General features: G+C 39.7%; 1 protein-coding gene across 1 annotated transcript in view; it reads left to right on the forward strand.

The window, feature by feature from the left end:
• The window catches only part of SLC15A5 (solute carrier family 15 member 5), a 108,809-nt gene that overhangs the window by 78,637 nt on the left and 6,752 nt on the right, over positions 1-23,420 (forward strand). Inside the window, 1 exon segment of the mRNA XM_055395243.2 lies at positions 22,643-22,751. Within this exon segment, the coding sequence (XP_055251218.2) occupies positions 22,643-22,751 (109 nt within the window).

A 23,420-nucleotide genomic window follows, 5' to 3' on the forward strand; every position in this document is an offset into this window, starting at 1 on the left:
TATGCCACCAGTGTGATAGGATAATACTTGTCTCAATGTATTAATTTCAGCCCTGAGCATATTACTATTTTAATCTTCGTCAATCTGATTAGCAAAAAATTATATTCCATTGTTACTTTAATTTGTATTTTTAAAAACAGGAAATTGAAATTTTTAATGTGATGAACATTGCTTTTTTCTTCATAAAATGACATATCATATTCTTTCCCATTTTTCTTTTAGTCTATCTGTGTTTTTTCTTATTGCTTTCCATGTTCTTTAAACTTTAGGGATATTATTATATCATTGCCATTTATTGCTAATATTTTCCCAGTTTTAACTAAACATTTAATTTAATAGATGAGTGTTTTACATGTATTTTGTTGACATATATTAATAATCAAATCTATCAACCTTTTGCATTGTGATTAACTTCACCACATTTATCTATGGTTATGGACTTTTGCATGCTCAGTCACTCTAGTCGTGTTCAACTCTTTGCTACCCCATGGACTGTAACCCACCAAGCTCCTCTGTCCAAGGGATTTTCCAGGCAAGAATACTGGAGCTGGTTGCTATTTCTTACTCCAGGGGATATTAATCCAACCTGGGTCTCCTGCATTGCAGGCAGATTCTTTACCACTGAGCTACCAGGGAGTTCAGTTCAGTTCAGCCGTGTCCGACTATTTGCGACCCCATGAATCACAGCAAACCAGGCCTCCTTGTCCATCACCAACTCCCGGAGTTCACTCAAACTCACCTCCATTGAGTCAGTGATGCCATCCAGCCATCTCATTCTCTGTCGTCCCCTTCTCCTCCTTCCCCCAATCCCTCCCAGCATCAGAGTCTTTTCCAGTGAGTCAACTCGTCGCATGAGGTGGCCAAAGTGTTGGAGTTTCAGCTTTAGCATCAGTCCTTCCCATGAACACCCAGGACTGATCTCTAGAATGGACTGATTGGATCTCTTTGCAGTCCAAGGGACTCTCGAGAGTCTTCTCCAACACCACAGTTCAAAAGCATCAATTCTTCAGCAATCAGCTTTCTTCACAATCCAACTCTCACATCCATACATGACCACTGGAAAAACCATAGCCTTGACTAGACGGACCTTGGTTGGGAAAGTAATGTCTCTGCTTTTTTTTTATTTTAATGGAATACCATCTTTATTTGTGTGGGGGTTTTTTTTTGAGAATCTATTTTATTTTATTTTTATTTTTTTATTGGGGGCTGAACTCCTTATTGCCAAATTCAGACTTAAATTGAAGAAAGTAGAGAAAACCACTAGACCATTCAGATATGACCTAAATCAAATCCCTTATGATTATACAGTGGAAGTGAGAAATAGATTTAAGGGACTAGATCTGATAGATAGAGTGCCTGATGAACTCTGGAAGGAGGTTCGTGACATTGTACAGGAGACAGGGACCAAGATCATCCCCATGGAAAAGAAATGCAAAAAAGCAAAATGACTATATGAGGAGGCCTTACAAATAGCTGTGAAAGAAGAGAAGCGAAAAGCAAAGGAGAAAAGGAAAGATATAAGCATCTGAATGCAGAGTTCCAAAGAACAGCAAGGAGAGATAAGAAAGCCTTCCTCAGTGATCAATGCAAAGAAATAGAGGAAAACAACAGAATAGGAAAAACAAGAGATCTCTTCAAGAAAATTAGAGATTCCAAGGGAACATTTCATGCAAAGATGGGCTTGATAAACGACAGAAATGGTATGGACCAAACAGAAGCAGAAGATATTAAGAAGAGGTGGCAAGAATACACAGAAGAACTGTACAAAAAAGATTTTCACGACCAAGATAATCACGATAACGTGGTCACTGACCTAGAGCCAGACATCTTGGAATGTGAAGTCAAGTGGGCCTTAGAAAGTATCACTACGAACAAACCTGGTGGAGGTGATGGAATTCCAGTTGAGCTATTTCAAATCCTGAAAGATGATGCTGTGAAAGTGCTGCACTCAATATGCCAGCAAATTTGGAAAACTCAGCAGTGTCCAAAGGACTGGAAAAGATCAGTCTTCATTCCAATCCCAAAAAGGCAATGCCAAAGAATGCTCAAACTACCGCACAATTGCACTCATCTCACACGTTAGTAAAGTCATGCTCAAAATTCTCGAAGCCAGGCTTCAGCAATATGTGAACCATGAACTTCCAGATGTTCAAGCAGGTTTTATAAAAGGCAGAGGTACCAGAGATCAAATTGCCAACATCCGCTGGATCATGGAGAAAGCAAGAGAGTTCCAGAAGAACATCTATTTCTGCTTCATTGATTATGCCAAAGCCTTTGACTGTGTGGATCACAATAAACTGTGGAACATTCTGAAAGAGATGGGAATCCCAGACCACCTGACCTGCCTCTTGAGAAACCTGTATGCAGGTCAGGAAGCAACAGTCAGAACTGTACATGGAACAACAGACTGGTTCCAAATAGGAAAAGGAGTACGTCAAGGCTGTATCTTGTCACCTTGCTTATTTAACTTCTATGCAGAGTACATCATGAGGAACGCTGGGTTGGAAGAAGCACAAGCTGGAATCAAGATTGCTGGGAGAAATATCGATAACCTCAGATATGCAGATGACACCACCCTTATGGCAGAAAGTGAAGAGGAACTCAAAAGCCTCTTGATGAAAGTGAAAGAGGAGAGTGAAAAGGTTGGCTTGAAGCTCAACATTCAGAAAACAAAGATCATGGCATCTGGTCCCATCACTTCATGGGAAATAGATGGAAAAACAGTGGAAACAGTGTCAGACTTTATTTTTGGGGGCTCCAGAATCACTGCAGATGCTGATTGCAGCCATTAAATTAAAAGACTTTTACTCCTTGGAAGGAAAGTTATGACCAACCTTGATAGTATATTAAAAAGCAGAGGCATTACTTTGCTAACCAAGATCCGTCTAGTCAAGGCAATGGTTTTTCCCGTGGTCATGTAAGGATGTGAGAGTTGGACTGTGAGGAAAGCTGATCGCTGAAGTATTGATGCTTTTGAACTGTGGTGTTGGAGAAGACTCTTGAGAGTCCCTTGTACTGCAAGGAGATCCAACCAGTCCATTCTAAGGGAGATCAGTCCTGGGTGTTCATTGGAAGGACTGATGCTAAAGGTGAAGCTGCAATACTTTGGCCACCTCATGCGACGAGTTGACTCACTGGAAAAGACTCTGATGCTGGGAAATGTTGGGAGCAGGAGGAGAAGGGGACGACAGAGAATGAGACGGCTGGATGGCATCACCGACTCTGTGGACATGAGTTTGAGTGAACTCCGGGAGTTGGTGATGGACAGGGAAGCCATGCGTGCTGTGATTCATGGGGTCGTGGAGAGTCAGACACGACTGAGCGACTGAACTGAACTGAATTATTTTACAATATTATATTGGTTGGTGTTGCCAAACATTGACATGAATCCACCCCGGGTGTACATGAGCTCTCCCTCCCAAAGCCCCCTCCCACCTCCCTTCTCCCCTTATCCTTCCTCTGGTTCATCCCCACATACCAGCCCCGAGCATCCTGTAACATGCATCGACCCTGAACTGGCAATTCGTTTCACATATGATAATAAACATGTTTCAATGCCATTCTCCCAAACCATCCCACACTCAGCCTCTCCCACAGAGTCCCAAAGACTGTTTTATACATCTGTGTCTCTTTTGCTGTCTCGTATACAGGGTTATCATTTGCATCATTCTAAATTCCATATATATATACGTTAGTATATTGTATTGGTGTTTTTCTTTCTGGCTTAATTCACTCTGCATAATAGGCTCTAGTTTCATCCACCTCATTAGAACTGGTTCAAATGCATTCTTTTTAATGGCTGGGTAATACTCCATTGTGTATATGTAACAAAGCTTTCTTATCCATTCGTCTGCAGATGGACATCTAGGTGGCTTCCATGTCCTGGCTATTATAAACAGCGCTGCGATGAACATTGGAGTACATGCTATTGCTGCCTTAAGTCACTTCAGTCTTGTCCAACTTTGTGTGACCCCATAGATGGAAACCCACCAGGCTCCCCCGTCCCTGGGATTATCCAGGCAAGAACACTGGAGTGGGTTGCCATTTCCTTCTCCAATGTGTGAAAGTGAAAAGTGAAAGTGAAGTCGCTCAGTCGTGTCCGACCCTTAGCGACCCCACGGAGTACATGGGTCTCTTTCAATTCTGGTTTCTTCAGTGTGTATGCCCAGGAGTGCGATTGCTGGATCATATGGCAGTTCTATTTCCAGTTTTTTGAGGAATCTCCACACTGTTCTCCATAGTGGCTGTACTAGTTTGCATTCCCACCAACAGTGTAAGAGGGTTCCTTTTTCTCCACACCCTCTCCAGCATTTATTGCTTGTAGACTTTTGGATAGCAGCCATTCTGACTGTGTGAAATGGTATCTCGTGGTTTTGGTTTGCATCTCTCTGATTATGAGGGATGTTGACCATTTTTTCATGTGTTTGTTAGCCATCTTTATGTCTTCTTTGGAGAAATGTCTGTTTAGTTCTTTGGTCCATTTTTTTGCTTGGGTCATTTATTTTTCTGGAATTGAGCTGCAGGAGCTGCTTGTATATTTTGGAGATTAATCCTTTATCAGTTGCTTCATTTGCTATTATTTTCTCCCATTTGAAGGCTGTCTTTTCACCTTGCTTATAGTTTCCTTTGCTGTGCAGAAGCTTTTTATTTTAATTAGGTCCCATTTGTTTATTTTTGCTTTTATTTCCAATATTCTAGGAGGTGGGTCTTGGAGGATCCTGCTGTGATTTATGTGTTTTGCCTATGTTCTCCTCTAAGAGTTTTATAGTTTCTGGTCTTACGTTTACTCTCTAATCCATTTTGAGTTTATTTTGGTGTAAATTGCCAACATCCGCTGGATCAGGGAGAAAACAAGAGAGTTCCAGAAAAACATCTATTTCTGCTTCATTGACTATGCCAAAGCCTTTGACTGTGTGGATCACAATAAACTGTGGAACATTCTGAAAGAGATGGGAATACCAGACCACCTGACCTGCTCTTGAGAAACCTGTATGCAGGTCTGGAAGCAACAGTCAGAACTGTACATGGAACAACAGACTGGTTCCAAGTAGGAAAAGGAGTATATCAAGGCTGTATCTTATCACCTTGCTTATTTAACTTATATGCAGAGTACATCATGAGGAACGCTGGGCTGGAAGAAGCACAAGCTGGAATCAAGATTGCCGGGAGAAATATCAATAACCTCAGATATGCAGATGATACTACCCTTATGGCAGAAAGTGAAGAGGAACTCAAAAGCCTCTTGAGGAAAGTGAAAGAGGAGAGTGAAAAGGTTGGCTTGAAGCTCAACATTCAGAAAACAAAGATCATGGCATCTGGTCCCATCACTTCATGGGAAATAGATGGAAAAACAGTGGAAACAGTGTCAGACTTTATTTTTTTGGGCTCCAAAATCACTGCAGATGCTGATTGCAGCCATGAAATTAAAAGACGCTTGCTCCTTGGAAGGAAAGTTATGACCAACCTAGATAGTATATTAAAAAGCAGAGACATTGCTTTGCCAACCAAGATCCGTCTAGTCAAGGCTATGGTTTTTCCTGTGGTAATGTATGGATGTGAGAGCTGGACTGTGAAGAAAGCTGAACGATGAACTGATGCTTTTGAACTGTGGTGTTGGAGAAGACTCTTGAGAGTCCCTTGGACTGCAAGGAGATCCAACCAGTCCATTCTAAAGGAGATCAATCTTGGGTGTTCATCGGAAGGACTGATGCTAAAGCTGAAACTCCAATACTTTGGCCACCTCATGCGACGAGTTGACTCACTGGAAAAGACTCTGATGCTGGGAAAGGTTGGGGGCCGGGAGGAGAGGGGATGACCGAGAATGAGATGGCTGGATGGCACCACCGACTCTGTGGACATGAGTTTGAGTGAACTCCGGGAGTTGGTGATGGACAGGGAGGCCTGGCGTGCTGTGATTCATGGGGTCGCAAAGAGTCGGACACGACTGAGTGCCTGAACTGAACTGAACTTGGTGTATGGTGTTAGGAAGTGTTCTAGTTTCATTCTTTTACAAGTGGCTGACCAGTTTTCCCAGCACCACTTGTTAAAGAGACTGTCTTTTCTCCATTTTATATTCTTGCCTCCTTTGTCAAAGATAAGGTGTCCATAGGTGTGTGGATTTATCTCTGGGCTTTCTATTTTGTTCCATTGATCTATATTTCTGTCTTTATGCCAGTACCATACTGTCTTGATGACTGTGGCTTTGTTAGAGCCTGAAGTCTGGCAGGTTAATTCCCCCAGTTCCATTCTTCTTCCTCAAGACTGCTTTGGCTATTCGAGGTTCTTTTTATTTCCATACAAATTGTGAGATTATTTGTTCTAGTTCTGTGAAAAATATCTTTGGTAGCTTGATAGGGATTGCATTGAATGTATAAATTACTTTGGGTAGTATACTCATTTTTACAATATTTATTCTTCCAATCCACAAACACAGTATATTTCTCCATCTATTAGTGTCCTCTTTGATTACTTTCACTAGTGTTTTATAGTTTTCTATGTACAAGTCTTTTGTTTCCTTAGGTAGGTATATTCCTAAGTATTTCTTTTCATTGCAACGGTGAATGGAATAGTTTCCTTAATTTCTCTTTCTATTTTCTCATTATTAGTGTATAGGAATGCAAGGGATTTCTGTGTGTTGATTTTATATCCTGCAACTTTACTGTATTCATTGATTAGCTCTAGTAGTTTTCTGGTAGAGTCTTTAGGGTTTTCTGTGTAGAGGATCATGTCATCAGTGAACAGTAAAAGTTTTACTTCTTCTTTTCCAATTTGGATTCCTTTTATGTCTTTTTCTGCTCTGATTGCTGTGGCCAAAACTTCCAGAACTATGTTGAATAGTAGTGGTGAGAGTGGGCACCCTTGTCTTGTTCCTGACTTTAGGGGAAATGCTTTCATTTTTTCACCATTGAGGATAATGTTTGCTATGGGTTTGTCATATAGCTTTTATTATGTTGAGATATGTCCCTTCTATTCCCACTTTCTGGAGGATTTTTATCATAAATGGATGTTGAATTTTGTCGAAGGCTTTCTCTGCATCTATTGAGATAATCATATGATTTTTATTTTTCAGTTTGTTAATGTGGTGTATTACGTTGATTGATTTGCGGATATTGAAGAATCCTTGCATTCCTGGGATAAAGCCCACTTGGTCATGATGTATGATTTTCTTAATGTATTGTTGGATTCTGATTGCTAGGATTTTGTTCAGGATTTTGCATCTATGTTCATCAGTGATATTGGCCTGTAGTTTTCTTTTTTTGTGGTAACTTTACCAGGTTTTGGGATTAGTGTGATGGTGGCCTCATAGAATGAGTTTGGGAGTTTCCCTTCCTCAGCAATTTTCTGGAAGAGTTTGAGTAGAATAGGTGTTAGCTCTTCTCTAAATTTTTGGTAGAATTCAGCTGTGAAGCCGTCTGGACCTGGGCTTTTGTTTGCTGGAAGATTTCTGATTACAGCGTCTAGTTCCGTGCTTGTGATGGGTCTATTCAGATTTTCTATTTCTTCCTGGTTCAGTTTTGGAAAGTTGTACTTTTCTAGGAATTTGTTCGTTTCTTCCAGGTTATTCATTTTATTGCCATATAATTGCTGATAGTATTCTCTAATAATCCTTTGTATTTCTGTGTTGTCAGTTGTGATCTCTCCATTTTCATTTCTAATTTTATTGATTTGGTTCTTCTCCCTTTGTTTCTTGATGAGTCTGGATAGTGGTTTGTCAATTTTATTTACCTTCTCAAAGAACCAGCTTTTGGTTTTGTTGATTTTTGCTATGGTCTCTTTTGTTTCTTTTGCATTTATCTCTGCCCTAATTTTTCTTTTGTATTTATCTCTGCCCTAATGACTTCTTTCCTTCTACTAACCCTGGGGTTCTTCATTTCTTCCTTTTCTAGTTTCTTTAGATGTAGGGTTAGGTTATTTAGTTGACTTTTTTCTTGTTTCTTGAGGTGTGCCTGTTTTGCTATGAACTTCCCCCTTAGCACTGCTTTTACAGTGTCGCAGAGGTTTTGGGTTGTTGTGTTTTCATTTTCATTCATTTCTATGCATATTTTGATTTCTCTTTTGATTTCTTCTATGATTTGTTCATTATTCAGCAGCGTGTTGTTCAGCCTCCATATGTTGGCATTTTTAATGGTTTTTCTCCCATAATTGAGATCTAATCTTACTGCATTGTGGTCAGAAAAGATGCTTGGAATGATTTCAATTTTTTTTAATTTACCAAGGCTAGATTTATGGCCCAGGATGTGATCTATCCTGGAAAAGGTTCCGTGTGGGCTTGAGAAAAAGGTGAAATTCATTGTTTTGGGGTGAAATGTCCTATAGATATCTATTAGGTCTAACTGGTCTATTGTATCATTTAAAGTTTGTGTTTCCTTGTTAATTTTCTGTTTAGTTGATCTATCCATAGATGTAAGCGGGGTATTAAAATCTCCCACTATTATTGCATTGTTGTTCATTTCCCCTTTCATACTTGTTAGTAATTGTCTTACATATTGCGGTGCTCCTATGTTGGGTGCATAAATATTTATAATTATTATAACTTCTTCTTGGATTGATCCTTTGATCATTATGTAGTTTCCTTCTTTGTCTCTTTTCACAGCCTTTGTTTTAAAGTCTATTTTATCTGATATGAGTATTGCTACCCCTGCTTTCTTTTGGTCTCTATTTGCATGGAATATCTTTTTCCAGCCCTTCACTTTCAGTCTGTATGTGTCCCTCGTTTTGAGGTGGGTCTCTTGTAGACAACATATAGAGGGGTCTTGTTTTTGTATCCATTCAGCCAGCCTTTGTCTTTTGGTTGGGGCATTCAACCCATTTACGTTTAAGGTAATTATTGATAAGTATGATCCCGTAGCCATTTTCTTTATTGCTTTGGGTTCGAGTTTATACACCCTTTCTGTGTTTCCTGTCTAGAGAAGATCCTTTAGCATTTGTTGGAGAGCTGGTTTGGTGATGCTGAATTCTTTCAGCTTTTGCTTGTCTGTAAAGCTTTTGATTTCTCCTTCATATTTGAATGAGATCCTTGCTGGGTACAGTAATCTGGGCTGTAGGTTCTTTTCTTTCATCACTTTAAGTATGTCTTGCCATTCCCTCCTGGCCTGAAGAGTTTCTGTTGAAAGATCAGCTGTTATCCTTATGGGAATCCCCTTGTGTGTTATTTGCTGCTTTTCCCTTGCTGCTTTTAATATTTGTTCTTTGTGTTTGATCTTTGTTAATTTGATTAATATGTGTCTTGGAGAATTTCGCCTTGGGTTTATCCTGTTGGGGACTCTCTGGGTTTCTTGGACTTGGGTGATTATTTCTTTCCCCATTTTAGGGAAGTTTTCAACTATTATCTCCTCAAGTATTCTCTCATGGTCTTTCTTTTTGTCTTCTTCTTCTGGGATTCCTATGATTCGAATGTTGGAGCGTTTAACATTGTCCCAGAGGTCTCTAATATTGTCCTCATTTCTTTTAATTCGTTTTTCTTTTTTCCTCTCTGTTTCATTTCTACAATTCTATCTTCTAGCTCGCTTATCCTGTCTTCTGCCTCTGTTATTCTACTGTTTGTTCCCTCCAGAGTGTTTCTGATCTCATCTATTGCATTATTCATTGTATATTGACTCTTTTTTTATTTCCTCTAAGTCCTTATTAAAACTTTCTTCCATCTTCTCAATCTTTTTCTCCAGGTTATTTATCTGTAACTCCATTTTGCTTTCAAGATTTTGAATCATTTTCACCACCAAAATTCAAAATTCTTTATCAGGTAGATTCCCTATATCTTCCTCTTTTGTTTGTGTTGGTGGGCATTTATCTTGTTCCTTTACTTGCTGGTATTTCTCTGCCTCTTCATCTTGCTTATATTACTTTGCTTGGGGTGGCGTTTCCCTCTTCTGGCCATTTGTGGAGTTCTCTTTATTATGTAGTTTCCTCGCTGTGTGTGGGGTTGGATGGGTGACTTGTCAAGGTTCCCTGGTTAGGGAAGATTGTGTCGGTGTTCTGGTGGGTGGAGCTGGATTTCTTCTCTCTGGAGTGCAATGTAGTGTCCAGTAATGAGTTATGAGATGTCAGTGGGTTTGGAGTGACTTTGGGCAGCCTGTATATTGAAACTCAGGGCTATTTTCCTGTGCTGCTAGAGAATTTGCATAGTATGTCTTGCTCTGGAACTTGTTGACCCTTGGGTGGTGCTTGGTTTTAGTGTAGGTATGGAGGCATTTGATGAGCTCCTATTGATTAATGTTCCCTGGAGTCAGGAGTTCTCTGGTGTTCTCAGGATTCGGGCTTAAGCCTCTTGCCTCTGGTTTTTGGTCTTATTCTTGGAGTAGTCTCTACTCTATCTGTCATTTCCAAGGTGGTTCCCTCTGTTTTAGTTTCTGTTTGCTGGTCTCTTCAGTTTCTAATTTCCACCCTGATACTAGGGGGTGGTGGACACTTTTTAAGGCTCAGTTGTTCAGTCCTGTTCTGGGAAGGGAGGAACGCTGCAGACAAATATCTCTGGTGTCTGTGGGGAGTGCTCGCAGTGTCTCGGCCACACTGGGTTTGCCCCCACTCACAGCGTGTGTGTTGTCCCAGTCTATACTGCACAGGCTCTAGGTTGCTCTGCCAGGAACTGTCTGAGGCTGGCGCTGGGTTGTATGCACTTCCCAGGTCTGAGCGGCTCAAGTTCAGTTTCTCGGGTACTCCACAAAGGCGCAGACTTGGCTGGGTCTGCATTTTGTGCCTTCCCCAGTCCAAGTAGCTCAGGTGACCAGGTGTTTGGCGAGCGCGGTCGCTGCAACTTATCGCCTCCCCAGTCCCTGCCACTCGGTTTTCTGGGTGTACAACTGGCGCACCTACTCAGGCAGATATCGACCGGCCCGAGCCCAAGAAGTCTTGATTAGCAACAAGCCTGCCTGCAGTTTGTATCGGATGCCTTTCTGGGGCCGCAGTTGCCCCCTCCGGCTCTGGCTGACCTCCCTGCCTGTCTCGGCGGGGGATGGGGGATGGGCCGACCGCAGCCGGCTCGCTCTGCTCAGCCGTTTGTTCTGTGAGCGGGGCTGGCGGAGTCTTAGGTTAGAGCTTTCTGCCTTTTCGTGGGGAAGCTATCCCAGTCTGCTTTGCTATCCCCAGTTCTCTCAGATTGTTCTCGTGGCATTCAAGCCCAGTCCTCTCTCTAAGCAGTTCAGCCGGCTCCCCACTGCCCAGGCCCCGCTTGCTAATGGCGTATGGAGGAGTCTGTGCTGCTTCTCCGCTGGGAGTTACTGTTTGGCTGGTAATCTGCGGGTTTTAATTATTTCTCTTTTTCCTCCCTGTTATGTGGCCCTCTGAGGTTCGCCACAGACTAGCCAGTGAGAGTGTTTCCTGGTGTTTGGAAACTTCACTCTTTTTAAAGCCTCCCTTCCCAGGACGGAGCTCCGTCCTTACCTCTTTTGTCTCGCTTTTTATCTTTTATGTTTTTTCCTACCTCCTTTTGAAGACAATGGGCTGCTTTTCTGGGTGCCTGATGTCCTCTGCCAGCATTCAGAAGTTGTTTTGTGGACTTTACTCTGCGTTCAAATGTTCTTTTGATGAATTTGTGGGGGAGAGAGTGGTCTCGCCATCCTATTCCTTTGCCATCTTGTTCCTTCCCCTCTGTCTCTGCTTTTTAATATGCTGTCTAGGTTGGTCATAACTTTCCTTCCATGGAGTAAGTGTCTTTTAATTTCATGGCTGCAATCACTAGCTGCAATGATTTTGGAGCCCCCCAAAATAAAGTCTGACACTGTTTCCACTGTTTCCCCATCTATTTCCCATGAAGTGATGGGACCAGATGCCATGATCTTAATTTTCTGAATGTTGAGCTTCAAGCCAACCTTTTCACTCTCCTCTTTTACTTTCATCAGAGGCTTTTTAGTTCCTCTTCACTTTCTGCCATAAGGGTGGTGTCATCTGCATATCTGAAGTTATTGATATTGCTCCTGGCAATCTTGATTCCAGCTTGCGCTTCTTCCAGCCCAGCATTCCTCATGATGTACTCTGCATATAAGTTAAATAAGCAGGGTAACAATATACAACCTTGATGTACTCCTTTTCCTATTTGGAACCAGTCTATCATTCCATGTCCAGTTCTAACTGTTACTTCCTGACCTGCATACAGGTTTCTCAAGAAGCAAGTCAGGTGGAGCTACCAGGGAAGCCCTATGGAATTCTAGTAAAATAGACTTATTCATGTGGACTTAATGTTTGTATTAAGTGAAGATAACACTTATTTGATTCAAATAAACAAGTTTCACAACATAATTTGATATATATTGAGAAAAGTTAGTTAAACCAAATATAATCCACAACTATAGGATAAATGAAATGAAACCAGTTAGTTAGTGATGTGTACTTTAATATAGACTTAGTTCTCAGGTGGTCTTAGCATTGTTTCAAGGATGTCTTTCTGTCTTGTTCCTTTCCGATGCCTCTTGATTTTAGCTTAGTATCACTCTCTTTTTAATTGTACAGTTTTATGATATATAATGCATCCAGTGGCTCAATGGGTAAAGAACCTGCCTGCGAATGCAGGAGACACAGGAGATACAGGTTTGATCCCTGGGTCAGGAAGATCCCCTGGAGGAGGAAGTGGCAATCCATTCCAGTATTCTTGCCTGAAAAATCCCATGTACAGAGGAGCCTGACAGGCTACAGTCCATGGGGTTGCAAAGATTTGGACATGACTGAGCAACTAAGCATGCATGCATGCAGTGCATATCAGGTATTACTAATCATGCTTCTTGTGATTCATTTATAAAAATATAATAAATGTAAAAATTATATTCCCTATGGTTTATACCTCCATATGAATTTTGAAGTCATTTTATTAGTTTTACCCAAATCCTGTTATTTAAAAAAATAAGGGGGAAAGTTTTTACAATAGTTAGTGTTTCATCTAAGTGTATAACATTTTTAATTTATTAGTGTTCAAAAATTCAGTTTAGTAATATTTTTTTCTTTGCATATATCCTGAACATTTCTTACAGTTATTGTTGGCATTTTATGCTCTTTTTCTTTTTGCTATTATGAACTGAATCATTTTCCCTCATTACAACTCACTGAGATAATCACTATTATATAGGGAGATTATTAATGTTTATGTCTTCATCTTGCATCTAACGTCTTACACTTTCTTAGTAAATTTATGAGGGCATTTTAGTTGATCCTTTTAAGTTTACAGCTGAATTCTCTAATCTTAAAATAATTTTCATCCTTATTTTCAATATTAACTCCTCTGCTTTGCATCCTCATCAGGACGCAGAACTTCAGGGCAATGTTAATACCAGAATACAGTCACATTTTCTCTTTCTCATGACCTTAACAGGAATTTTTCTTAATTTTCTATTAAGCATATTTATAGGTTTATAAAGAGAATCTTAAAGGATGTTATCATAAGAACATTTCTGTTTCTTGTTCTCTAAGATTTAAATGAAGCAGGCTAAATTTTATTGAATGCTTCTTAAGCAGTTCCTGAGATCACCTTTTGATTTTTCTTACTGCTCCTGACATTACAGTATATTTAATTAATAGATTTTTCAATATTAAATCATCTTAACTACATGGGATAAACAATCCTCAGTAGCATCAATACTTGATGATCTTTTGCTCTGTAAGATCCGGAGGAAAGACTCACTTCTTCCATGAAAATGAAAAGGTGTTTTCAGACCTACTGTGTCTTTGACAATCATTCTTTGCTATGTTTCTTTCCCTGCTATTTCTTGCCATTAAGATTTTTCCTTTCTTCTACGTTCTATTTTGGCAAATAACGTTTTCCTAGATAATCATCCTCTTTCCAGAAGATTTTTTGACACTAACCTAGCACACTCTTGCCTGGAAAATCCCATGGACGGAGGAGCCTGGTAGGCTGTAGTCCATGGGGTCGCTAAGAGTCGGACACGACTGAGCGACTTCAATTTCACTTTTCACTTTCATGCACTGGAGAAGAAAATGGCAACCCACTCCAGTAATCTTGCCTGGAGAATCCCAAGGACGGCGGAACCTGGTGGGCTGCCGTCTATGGGGTTGCACAGAATCAGACATGACTGAAGTGATTTAGCAGCAGCAGCAGCAGCATACTCATAACTTAACACTGTTATATCTTTTGATTCTTTTGTTGTATATTTTGATTGGATTTGTTAACTTTTTTGTTGTTGTTGTTACATTTTCCTGCAATGAATCAGCTCTTAGAACTGTTTAATATACTTTAAGATATTGACTTTCTATTCTATTTCCTTCCTCCTACTTTCCTTAGATTTGTTTTATTTTCTGACTTTTCATGTTCAGTGTTTAATTCATGTATGCTTATTCTTACTCTAAAAGTGAAAACTGTGTGCCTTTAAATGTCTCTTAATAGGATTTAAATCTGTATGCTTAAATTTGTAAATGCAATTTTCTCATTTTCTTTATTTTCTAAATACATTGTGATTGTAAATTTCATTTCCTCTTTGACCAGCTAGTTATTTAGGAGCAGAATCTTCAATTTACAGGAATTTGGTTTGTCATTAATGTTATCTAAACTTCTGTAGGTCCTCTAACATTTTTCTTTGTACTCAACAATATTGTAATCTTAATTAAACTCTTACCAGTCATATTACTCCTTTCTATTGAAGTATAGTTGATTTACAGTATTGTATTAGTTTCAGGTGTACAGCAAAGTGCCAATTACATTATTCTAACTCTCTACATTATTTCCTTTTTGCCTATTCGATCAAAAAATGAATCACACTATGATGTAATCATTCAGCAGAATTATTTATCTGTTTTTTATCTCTGCATTTCCAACAGATTTTGTTATGTTTCATTACCTAAGAGATATTCATTGATATATCTGCAATTTGAATTGAGCTTTTTATCAATATAAAAAGATTCTCGATGTCCCTTTGACATGGTTTTTCCTTTGAATTCAGTTTTTCCTGAAATTTGTTTTTCTGCTATTTTATTTTTGCATTTGCTGTATAAGTTTCTCATTTTATCATTATTATTTTAACCTTTGTCATTTTGTGTTGGGGTATTTTGTAAACAACAGTAATAATATGTATTATCATCACATTTCCTCCCGCATAAGGATTTTTTTTCTATTTACTCATCTTCAGTGAAAGTTAAAGTGTGTTAGTCACTCAGTTGTGTCCGACTCTTTGTGAACCTATGGACTGTAGCCCACCAGGCTCCTGTGTCCATGGCATTCTCCAGGCAAGAGTACTGGAGTGGGTTGCCATTTCCTTCTCCAGGAGATCTTCCCCACCCGGGGATCGAAACTGGGTCTCCTGCATTGCAGGCAGATTCTTTACCATCTGATTTACTGAGGAACAGATTTACTGAGGAAAGCTCAAAGAACAGATTTACTGAGAGGCGGTATCTACTAACTGAGAATGTATATGGATTTCCTTACCTCCAGTCACATTCCCAGGTGGCACTAGTGATAAAGAACCTGCCTGCCAGTGCAGGAGATGTGAGAGATACAAGTTCAATCCCTGGGTCAGGAAGATCTTCTGGAGGAGGGCATCGCAACCCCACTCCAGTATTCCTGTGGAGAATCCCATGAACAGAGGAGCCTGACTGGCTATATAGTCCATGGTGTTGCAAAGAGTTGGACACGACTGAAACAACTGAGCACAGTACAGTCACATTCCATATTTTTGCCAAAGTCTTTTGTTAAAGAGCCCCATTAAAACCCAAGTTACGACAATAAGCAGACTGACATGAGAACGTTATCTACCCCCATTTTCTAGTTCTTCAACACTCTGATCATACAGTGTGATTATAACCTTCAGTCTCCAGCCTACTTGACTTTCGGGTGCTCCCAGAACTCATGTTCACCTATAATACTTCTGAAGACTACACTTCTGGGATGCAATGTCCCCTGACTGTGCTGTGCCCCTGTTACGTCTTGTCTGATGGTTTCTGGGAGTTCCACTCCCTGATATAATAGTTTAGAAGCTTGGTACCTGGTGCTGGGTGCTGGCTAGAGGGGTATAGGGAAGGGCTTCCCCAACCATCACCAAAAAAACAAACAAACAAACCCTAAACCCAGTAACTGTGTATTAGCTCAACAACAAATACCATCTTTCTGTCTAGGACTGACCTTGATTTCTGGGATGGGGGCATATCCCAGTCACCTCCTATTCACCATGTTGGCGAGAGAGGGATCCTCCTACCTAAATAGCATAAGATGAACACGTGAGCAGATGAGACTGACAGCAGTTTATCCATCACCTGTGCCCATGTTAGGGTACGGGAGCATGCCATGCCCGGCCCTATGGGGCTGCACCCCAGAAGAAAGCATACAAGCAGGGTCTGTGAGGGACAGACTTACAGCAACAAAGATCTCTGCTTCCCAGAGGAGGATGTGACTGTTGGACTGAATAATGGTGATGCACTGGTAAGAAGTGAAATCTGTTGAGGACCAGTTGGAGTGTAGCTGGTCTGGCTGATAGTGAACTAGCTGGACGGGACAATATCCCCCTGGGTAGGGAACATATCTGATGAAGTAGGGAAATGTGTGGTCAGGCCTTTAGGGCTCTGTGACACTCAGGACACAAAGGTATTACATGGAATATTAGGCTTCACATCACAGGGCATAAGATGCCATAGAAATAATGTATTTTCTTTCACATCAGCAGTTTTGTGCTGTTTACAGCATCATAGCATGTGTGGGTCACTATATGTATTTCTCAAGCCCATTCCTAAAACCTTAAATTTAGTGTAAATTATTCTGAGTCTCATAATAAGTTGAATATGAATCCCAAGATTTAGGTGGAGATACCATCTTAGATATTTTGGATGTTATTTGGAGCAAGCGACTTCAAAGACTGCTGTCCAGATGTTTTTAGACTGTTGACAAGATGCTAAGGAAAAGCATAATTAGTTGTTACATTAGCACCAATAGGGAGCTGTAGTTGTACAGTTTTAAGAGTAAGAAATGAAGGTTCTGGAAATTCCCTCATTGTCCAGTGGTTAAGAATATGCCTTGCAATGCAAGGGGCACAGATTTGATCCCTAGTTGGAGAAGTAAGATCCTACACGCTGCAGGGCAACTAAACCCACAGGCCACAACTAAGACCGATGCAGTCAAACAAATAAATATTTAAGAAAAGGAGAAATAAAAAGCTCAAAATAAAAAAGAAAATGAGGGTTCTACTAAGTGAAGCTTCCCTTTACCTCTCTGTGCCTTCATCTTTTCATTGATAAAATACAAGAACTAGTTTAGATAAGTCTATGGTCTTTTTGTGTCTAAAATTACCATGATAATTTAAGATAAACAGAAACATTTTATTTGGTGCCTATAAAGTCTAATGTTCGAGAATAATTACTGGCATACCTCAGAGACTCTGTAGGTTTGTAAAGCAAATATAGCAATAAATCAAGTCATGTGAATTTTTTTGGTTTCCCAGTGAATATAAAAGTGCTGTTTACACTATACAGTCTAGTAAGACAGTATGTGTAAAAGGCATTGTATATTAAGATGCTATATTGTCTATTAAGATGGTATAGCATAAAACATGTTTACACTGTAAGTCTACTAAGTGCCCAGTAACATATGTCTAAAAAAAAAATGTACATACCATCATTTAAAAAGGATTCTGTTTGGGGGAAGTTTCCTGGTAGTCCACTGGTTAGGACTCTGCACTTCCATTGCTGGGGGTCCATAGTTCCCCTGGTAGCTGGCTGGGGAACTAAGATCCCACACACCACATAGTGTGGCAAATATATATACATATATATCTGTTGGGAAAATGGCACCAGTAGTCTTGCTTGACAAGAGTTGCCACAAACCTTCAGTTTGTAAAAAATGCAAGATCTGTGAAGTGCTGTAAAACAAGGCATGTGGTGTATCTGTTTGTATGTTTCATGTTACTAATCCATGAGCTCCTTTGCTTAAGCGATGGAATGCCCATTTCCTGGTACATAAAAATATCTTAAATGATTTTCAAATGAACAAATAAATCTAGCTGAGTGGAGATGATTTGGGGGGACAGTGAATAATGCCAAATATTTTGTGAGTGTTCTACTAGTCAGTAGTCTAACACTCATTACTAACAAGCTGGTTACAATATCAAAATACGTCACCAAGGCTTAACTGTCAGCATTAGCAAACAGCACTTTGTCATCCCCCAGACTCCTCATGTGGCTATTTTTTCTCACGTTGTTAACCTTCCTGTCCACCCCAGCTAAGACCTAGAGAAGTCTCGTTCGTCCCATTCGAGACCTAAAGCCTTCACTTTGTCTCCTTTTGCAAGGATGCTCCCAATTTCAATCAGCTACTAGAAATGTCAGATGAAAAATGGCACAAATGTGAATTACGACAATAAAAGTTTATAAGCTACTAAAATAAAGTTATAGTACCTAAGAGCTGAGTCAACTGACAATGTTAAATGGAACATTTTACAACCAGTCCTGGGATAATGATAAAAAAAAAAAAAAAAGCACACAGAACATGAAGAAATATCTGACAGGAGATGGGCTCAAGATCAAGCTCAGGCTCCATGAGTTTATATGAGCACCTCTCAAGTGAGGCGCAAGAAGGGATAGCCTAATGCTTATTGGGGGTACCCCCTCTGTGCCCAACCCTCAACATCTATTATCTCTTTTTCTTTTCATACCAGCTCAGTAAGAGGGGGTACTGCTATCATTTTAGAGAGGAGAAACCAAGGCTTAAGCCATCCATTTGGGCAAATCCCCAACAATCAAACTATTAAACAATAGACTTCAAAAGTCTCTCTGATTCCAGCAATGCTGTTTCTACATTTTTTTCTGTATCTTTCTATAGGCAATGCTAGCTCTAAAGAGCATACATAGACATGTAATACATTGACATGTAATCTCATATATAAAGCAAATTTAAGCTTCACAAAGAATCTCTCTCTCCAACTTGATGCTAGTGTTTGTTCCATGTAATCAATTCAGGTGATGGTTTTCTTGACCATGAAGTGCACCATGTAAATTAGCTACACAATCAAAGGCTTCCCTGGTGGCTCAGGTGGTAAAGAATCTGCCTGCAATGCAGGAGACCCAGGTTCCATCCCTGAGTTGGGAAGATCCCCTAGAGAAAGAAAGGCAAAACTATGGAACTAGAATGAGATCAGCATTAGGAAGAAAGATGAACATTAAAAATCATATTTTAGAAAGAATACTCCTATATATAAAATAGAAAACTAATAAGAACCTACCGTACAGCACAGGGAACTCTACTCACTACTCTGTAATGGGAAGAGAATCTAAAAAAAGAGTAGACATATGCATATGTATAACTGAGTCACTTTCCTGTTCAGCAGAAACTAAGAAACATTGTAAATCAACTATACCCCAATAAAAATTTTAAAAGAAAGAATAAAGGAGTATTATCAGGAGTTTGACTAGGTGGTATGGTTCTTTTTTATTTTTAAAATAATTCTCGTCACAAAATATCTTGTGTTATTCGTAAATTTCCACTGCCTTTCTCTAACTTTTCAAGTACTAGATCCTCCTGTCAGCCCCATGCACATAATACCAGGTGACAGTGTTTCTCTTGTGTGCCCACCCCAGCACCCCCAATGATAGAGATGCAAGCACACTAACCCCACGCCGGGTGCGTGTGTGCATGCTCAGTCTCTCAGTTGTGTCGAACTCTTTGTGACCTTATGAACTATAGCCCGCCAGGCTCCTCTGTCCATGGGATTCTCCAGGCAAGAATACTGGAGTAGGTTCCCATGCCCTTCCTCCTCCAGGGGATCTTCCTGACCCAGGGATCAAACCCCTGTCTCTTATGCCTTCTGTATTGGCAGGCAGATTCTTTACTGTTAGCGCCACCTAGGAAGCCCTGATAGTTTGGTATTTGCTGTAACTGCACACTTTCTTAGAAATATTATGTTTTACCTTTAAAGATCTTACAAAATTTATATTCTTCTCCCTCATCTGACTTTGTTATGGAATAAAGATAGTCTTTTCAATTACTTATTATGGAGTAAAATTCATGCTCCAAGAAGAATTAATGTCATGTTAATTCTGAGGCTTTGCCTACTCTGTGCAAACTACTCTTACTCTAGCCAGAGAAACACGGTGATAAAATGGTATAATCACATGACATGCAAAGTGCTGATGTGAAATGAAAAGGACAGAAATATGATTGGGATATTAATTCAGCAGAAATAAGGAAATGGGACTGTTTGAATAGGCTTAGCAGGATGGTTTAGTTCTTCCTGAAAATAAGTGTGATGCTATCTCAGCTTACCTTGACCTCTACCCTGACTCCCCCATTCAAGTACAATCAAATGTTTAGTTTCTAAACATGCACACATGCATTAAAAGGGTTACAAAATACCCAATAGACAGACACAGACATTCAGTGAAACTTCTCCTAAATATCAGATAAAGGCAGCATGCCAATATAGCAATAAAACCATAAATTTCTATTGTAATGGAACACAAATTAATAAAATGGGGAAGTAGAACTTACAAAATAGCTTTAAACTCAATACCAGATTTCATTATAGGTCCTAGACTATAATGGACACAAGATAATTTTCATGGTTGATCCATAATAATAGTCATTGGGAAGTTAAATGACAGAAGAGCAGCAGCTTTAAGTGGGAAATGGCACAATTCTTCACAGCTGTCATGCTTGTGCACTTGCTGACTATCTACCTTGAACAAAGCATTTAATTCAAACCCCATTTAAAAGTATACACTGTCAAGAGAGAGGCCAAAAACCATATACTAGTTAAGGAAGCAACCTATAACCCATGTGCCAGAGATTACACTGAAGATCAGGTCAGTTGGAACATAGATGGATTGCTCACAACCCAGTGTAGGAGTTGACTATTCAGAGATGATCTCTTCCTGGTCTCTTAATGTGGGGTGGCCACCTGATGGGAGGAACTGACTCATTGGAAAAGACCCTGATTCTGGGTAAGATTGAAGGCAAGAAGAGAAGGGGACAAGAGAGGATGAGATTGTGGGATGGCATCACTGACTCGATGGACATGAGTTTGAGCAAGCTCTGGGAGTTGGTGATGGACAGGGAAGTCTGGCATACTGCTGTCCATGGAGTCGCAAATAGTCAAACATGACTGAGTGACTGAACTGAACTGAACTGACTATTTTGCCCATTCAGAACTGCAATTGAATTTAAATTCTCTCTCTAAAGATAGATTTTGCCTTTTAAGTAATCTTTTAAACTTCCGTAATGCTATATATCTATGATATATTATTAATACTAAGATCCAACTGTTGTTTTTAAAAGTAGTGCATAAAAATAAGTGCTACATGTATAATGTATATGATAGAATACATCGTATTTCATAGAATATATTCAATATTAAATTTCAACACCCACTGAAGAAAAATTGAGCATGTGTGTAAGTCGTAGTGATAATATGGATATAGATATATAGATTTAGGTACGAAAAGAGAGTTCTAGCAAAGATCCAAAGCAAAAGTCACAACTTAGGAGCGTAGTAAAAGCAATGACCTTGAACCCTAATTAATTTTCTACATACTCAGTTTGGGGCTTCCCAGATGATGCTAGTGGTAAAGAACCCGCCTGCCAGTGCAGGGGACATAAAAGATGCAGGTTTGTTCCCTGTATCAGGAAGATCCCCTGGAGGAGGGAATGGCAACCCACTCCAATATTCTTGCCTGGAGAATTCCATGGACAGAGGAGCCTGGCAGACTATAGTCTGCGATCCCATGGAGAGTCAAACATGACTGAAGCAACTTAGCAGAGCACAGCACAGCACATACTCAGTGTGACATCAAAAGGAGGTGACAATTCCTTACTTAAGGGTATTAAATTGAGGAATTCTCATCAAGTTAAAAGAAAATCTTCACATGAACCACAGACTGCAGTATGACCAATAGGGTCTGTGGTTTTATAATAAAGTAACACTGGATTTATCCTATCTCAGTTATCAAAATAAAGTAACGTCTGGCATCTACATGTATTATCTCACTAACCTTACAATTGGGCGTCCCTGGTAGCTTAGCTGGTAAAGAATCCTCCTACAATGCAGGAGATCCCAATTCAATCCCTGGGTTGGGAAGATCCCCTGGAGAAGGGATAGTCTACCCACTCCAGTATTCTTGGGCTTCCCTGCTGACTCAGACAGTAAAGAATCCACCTGCAATGCAGGAGACCTGGGTTCAATCCCCAGATTGGGAAGGGAATGGCTACCAACTCCAGTATTCTTGGCTGAAGAAGTCCGTGGACAGAGGAGCCTGGCAGGCTACAGTCCATGGGATCACAGAGTCAGACACAACTGAGTGACTTTCACATTCACAGCCTTACAATTAGCACATGAAATGGGCTATCTGGTGATGACAAATATTTTTCATACATTCCATGTATTTTACCAAACAATCCCTATGGGGGTGCCAAACACTGTTCTATATATTAAACATATAAGAATGAATAAAAAATGTGATTCTTGCAAATTAGAAGCATAATCAGGTTCTTCTGATACCTACATTGTGTTATCGAAATCAAATTTTTTGACCTTCAAAACATTTGGCGTGCTTTGCTTATTATTTTACTGTTAATTACAGAATTCAATGAATTTTAACTCTGAGTTTCAGATGTGCTTTTTTGCTCTGTAGATATTATTCAAGCGAATAAAACTCTATGAATTGTGGAATGATAAAATATTCACCGAAACTTACAACTCTGCAGTTGAATAACAATTACATTTGTTCCAAACAGGCAATTGGTTTCCAAACACATTAAACAAAGGCAATTTAGAAAACTTCTTCTTCTTCTTGGCATCATTAACATTGTTGAACGTCCTGGGATTCTGGAGTGTTTCACAAAGGTAAGTAAGTGTGTGGTAAGATGAACAATTTCTAAGTCCATGAAATATTGATCTGGGAGCCATCACTGAGCCAATGGGAATCTTGTATTCCATGACTGGACAAATTAGCATATTAGAGAAATTTAACAGAAATTCAGAGCAAGAAATTTCCATTTAGCCTTCACTTTTTCCATTAGTCCTTATCATAAAAAGTTCTTTGCTCAACTCTAAAACAAGATATTTTTCCTCCAACATACAGTGCCATTTTAGAATTAGAAATAACCATATCGATAATAAGAATGAATGAGTCATTATCATTAAAAGCAAATACCATTAAACAAATAGCTAGAAATCTAATGAGGCTTAAGATTTGGATTCCATTCAGGCCTTTAAATCAGCAGTGACCATTTCAAGGTCAATAACAAACTGTGCAAAATCGTTTAGCCAGTCACCTGAGACCATTCAAGTGGCTTAATATGTATCATCTACCATCCATCCATTGCCAGCCTGTCTCTCTCTCAGTGATGTCTTCTTGGATGGCTGTGTGCTTTTGAACAAAGTGCCTCACCTCTCTGAGCTTCTGTCTTCACACATGTAAAATAAGGACAATAATTCCAACCTTTTGTGGGCTTTTTGTGGAGATGAATTTTGATAAAAGACCAAGCACAATGTCTGCCATGTTGCAGGAAC

Source organism: Moschus berezovskii, chromosome 6 (genome assembly GCF_049115385.1).
Source record: "Moschus berezovskii isolate FMDL1 chromosome 6, NW_MosBer_1.0, whole genome shotgun sequence".
In the NCBI taxonomy this organism is placed as follows: domain Eukaryota; kingdom Metazoa; phylum Chordata; class Mammalia; order Artiodactyla; family Moschidae; genus Moschus; species Moschus berezovskii.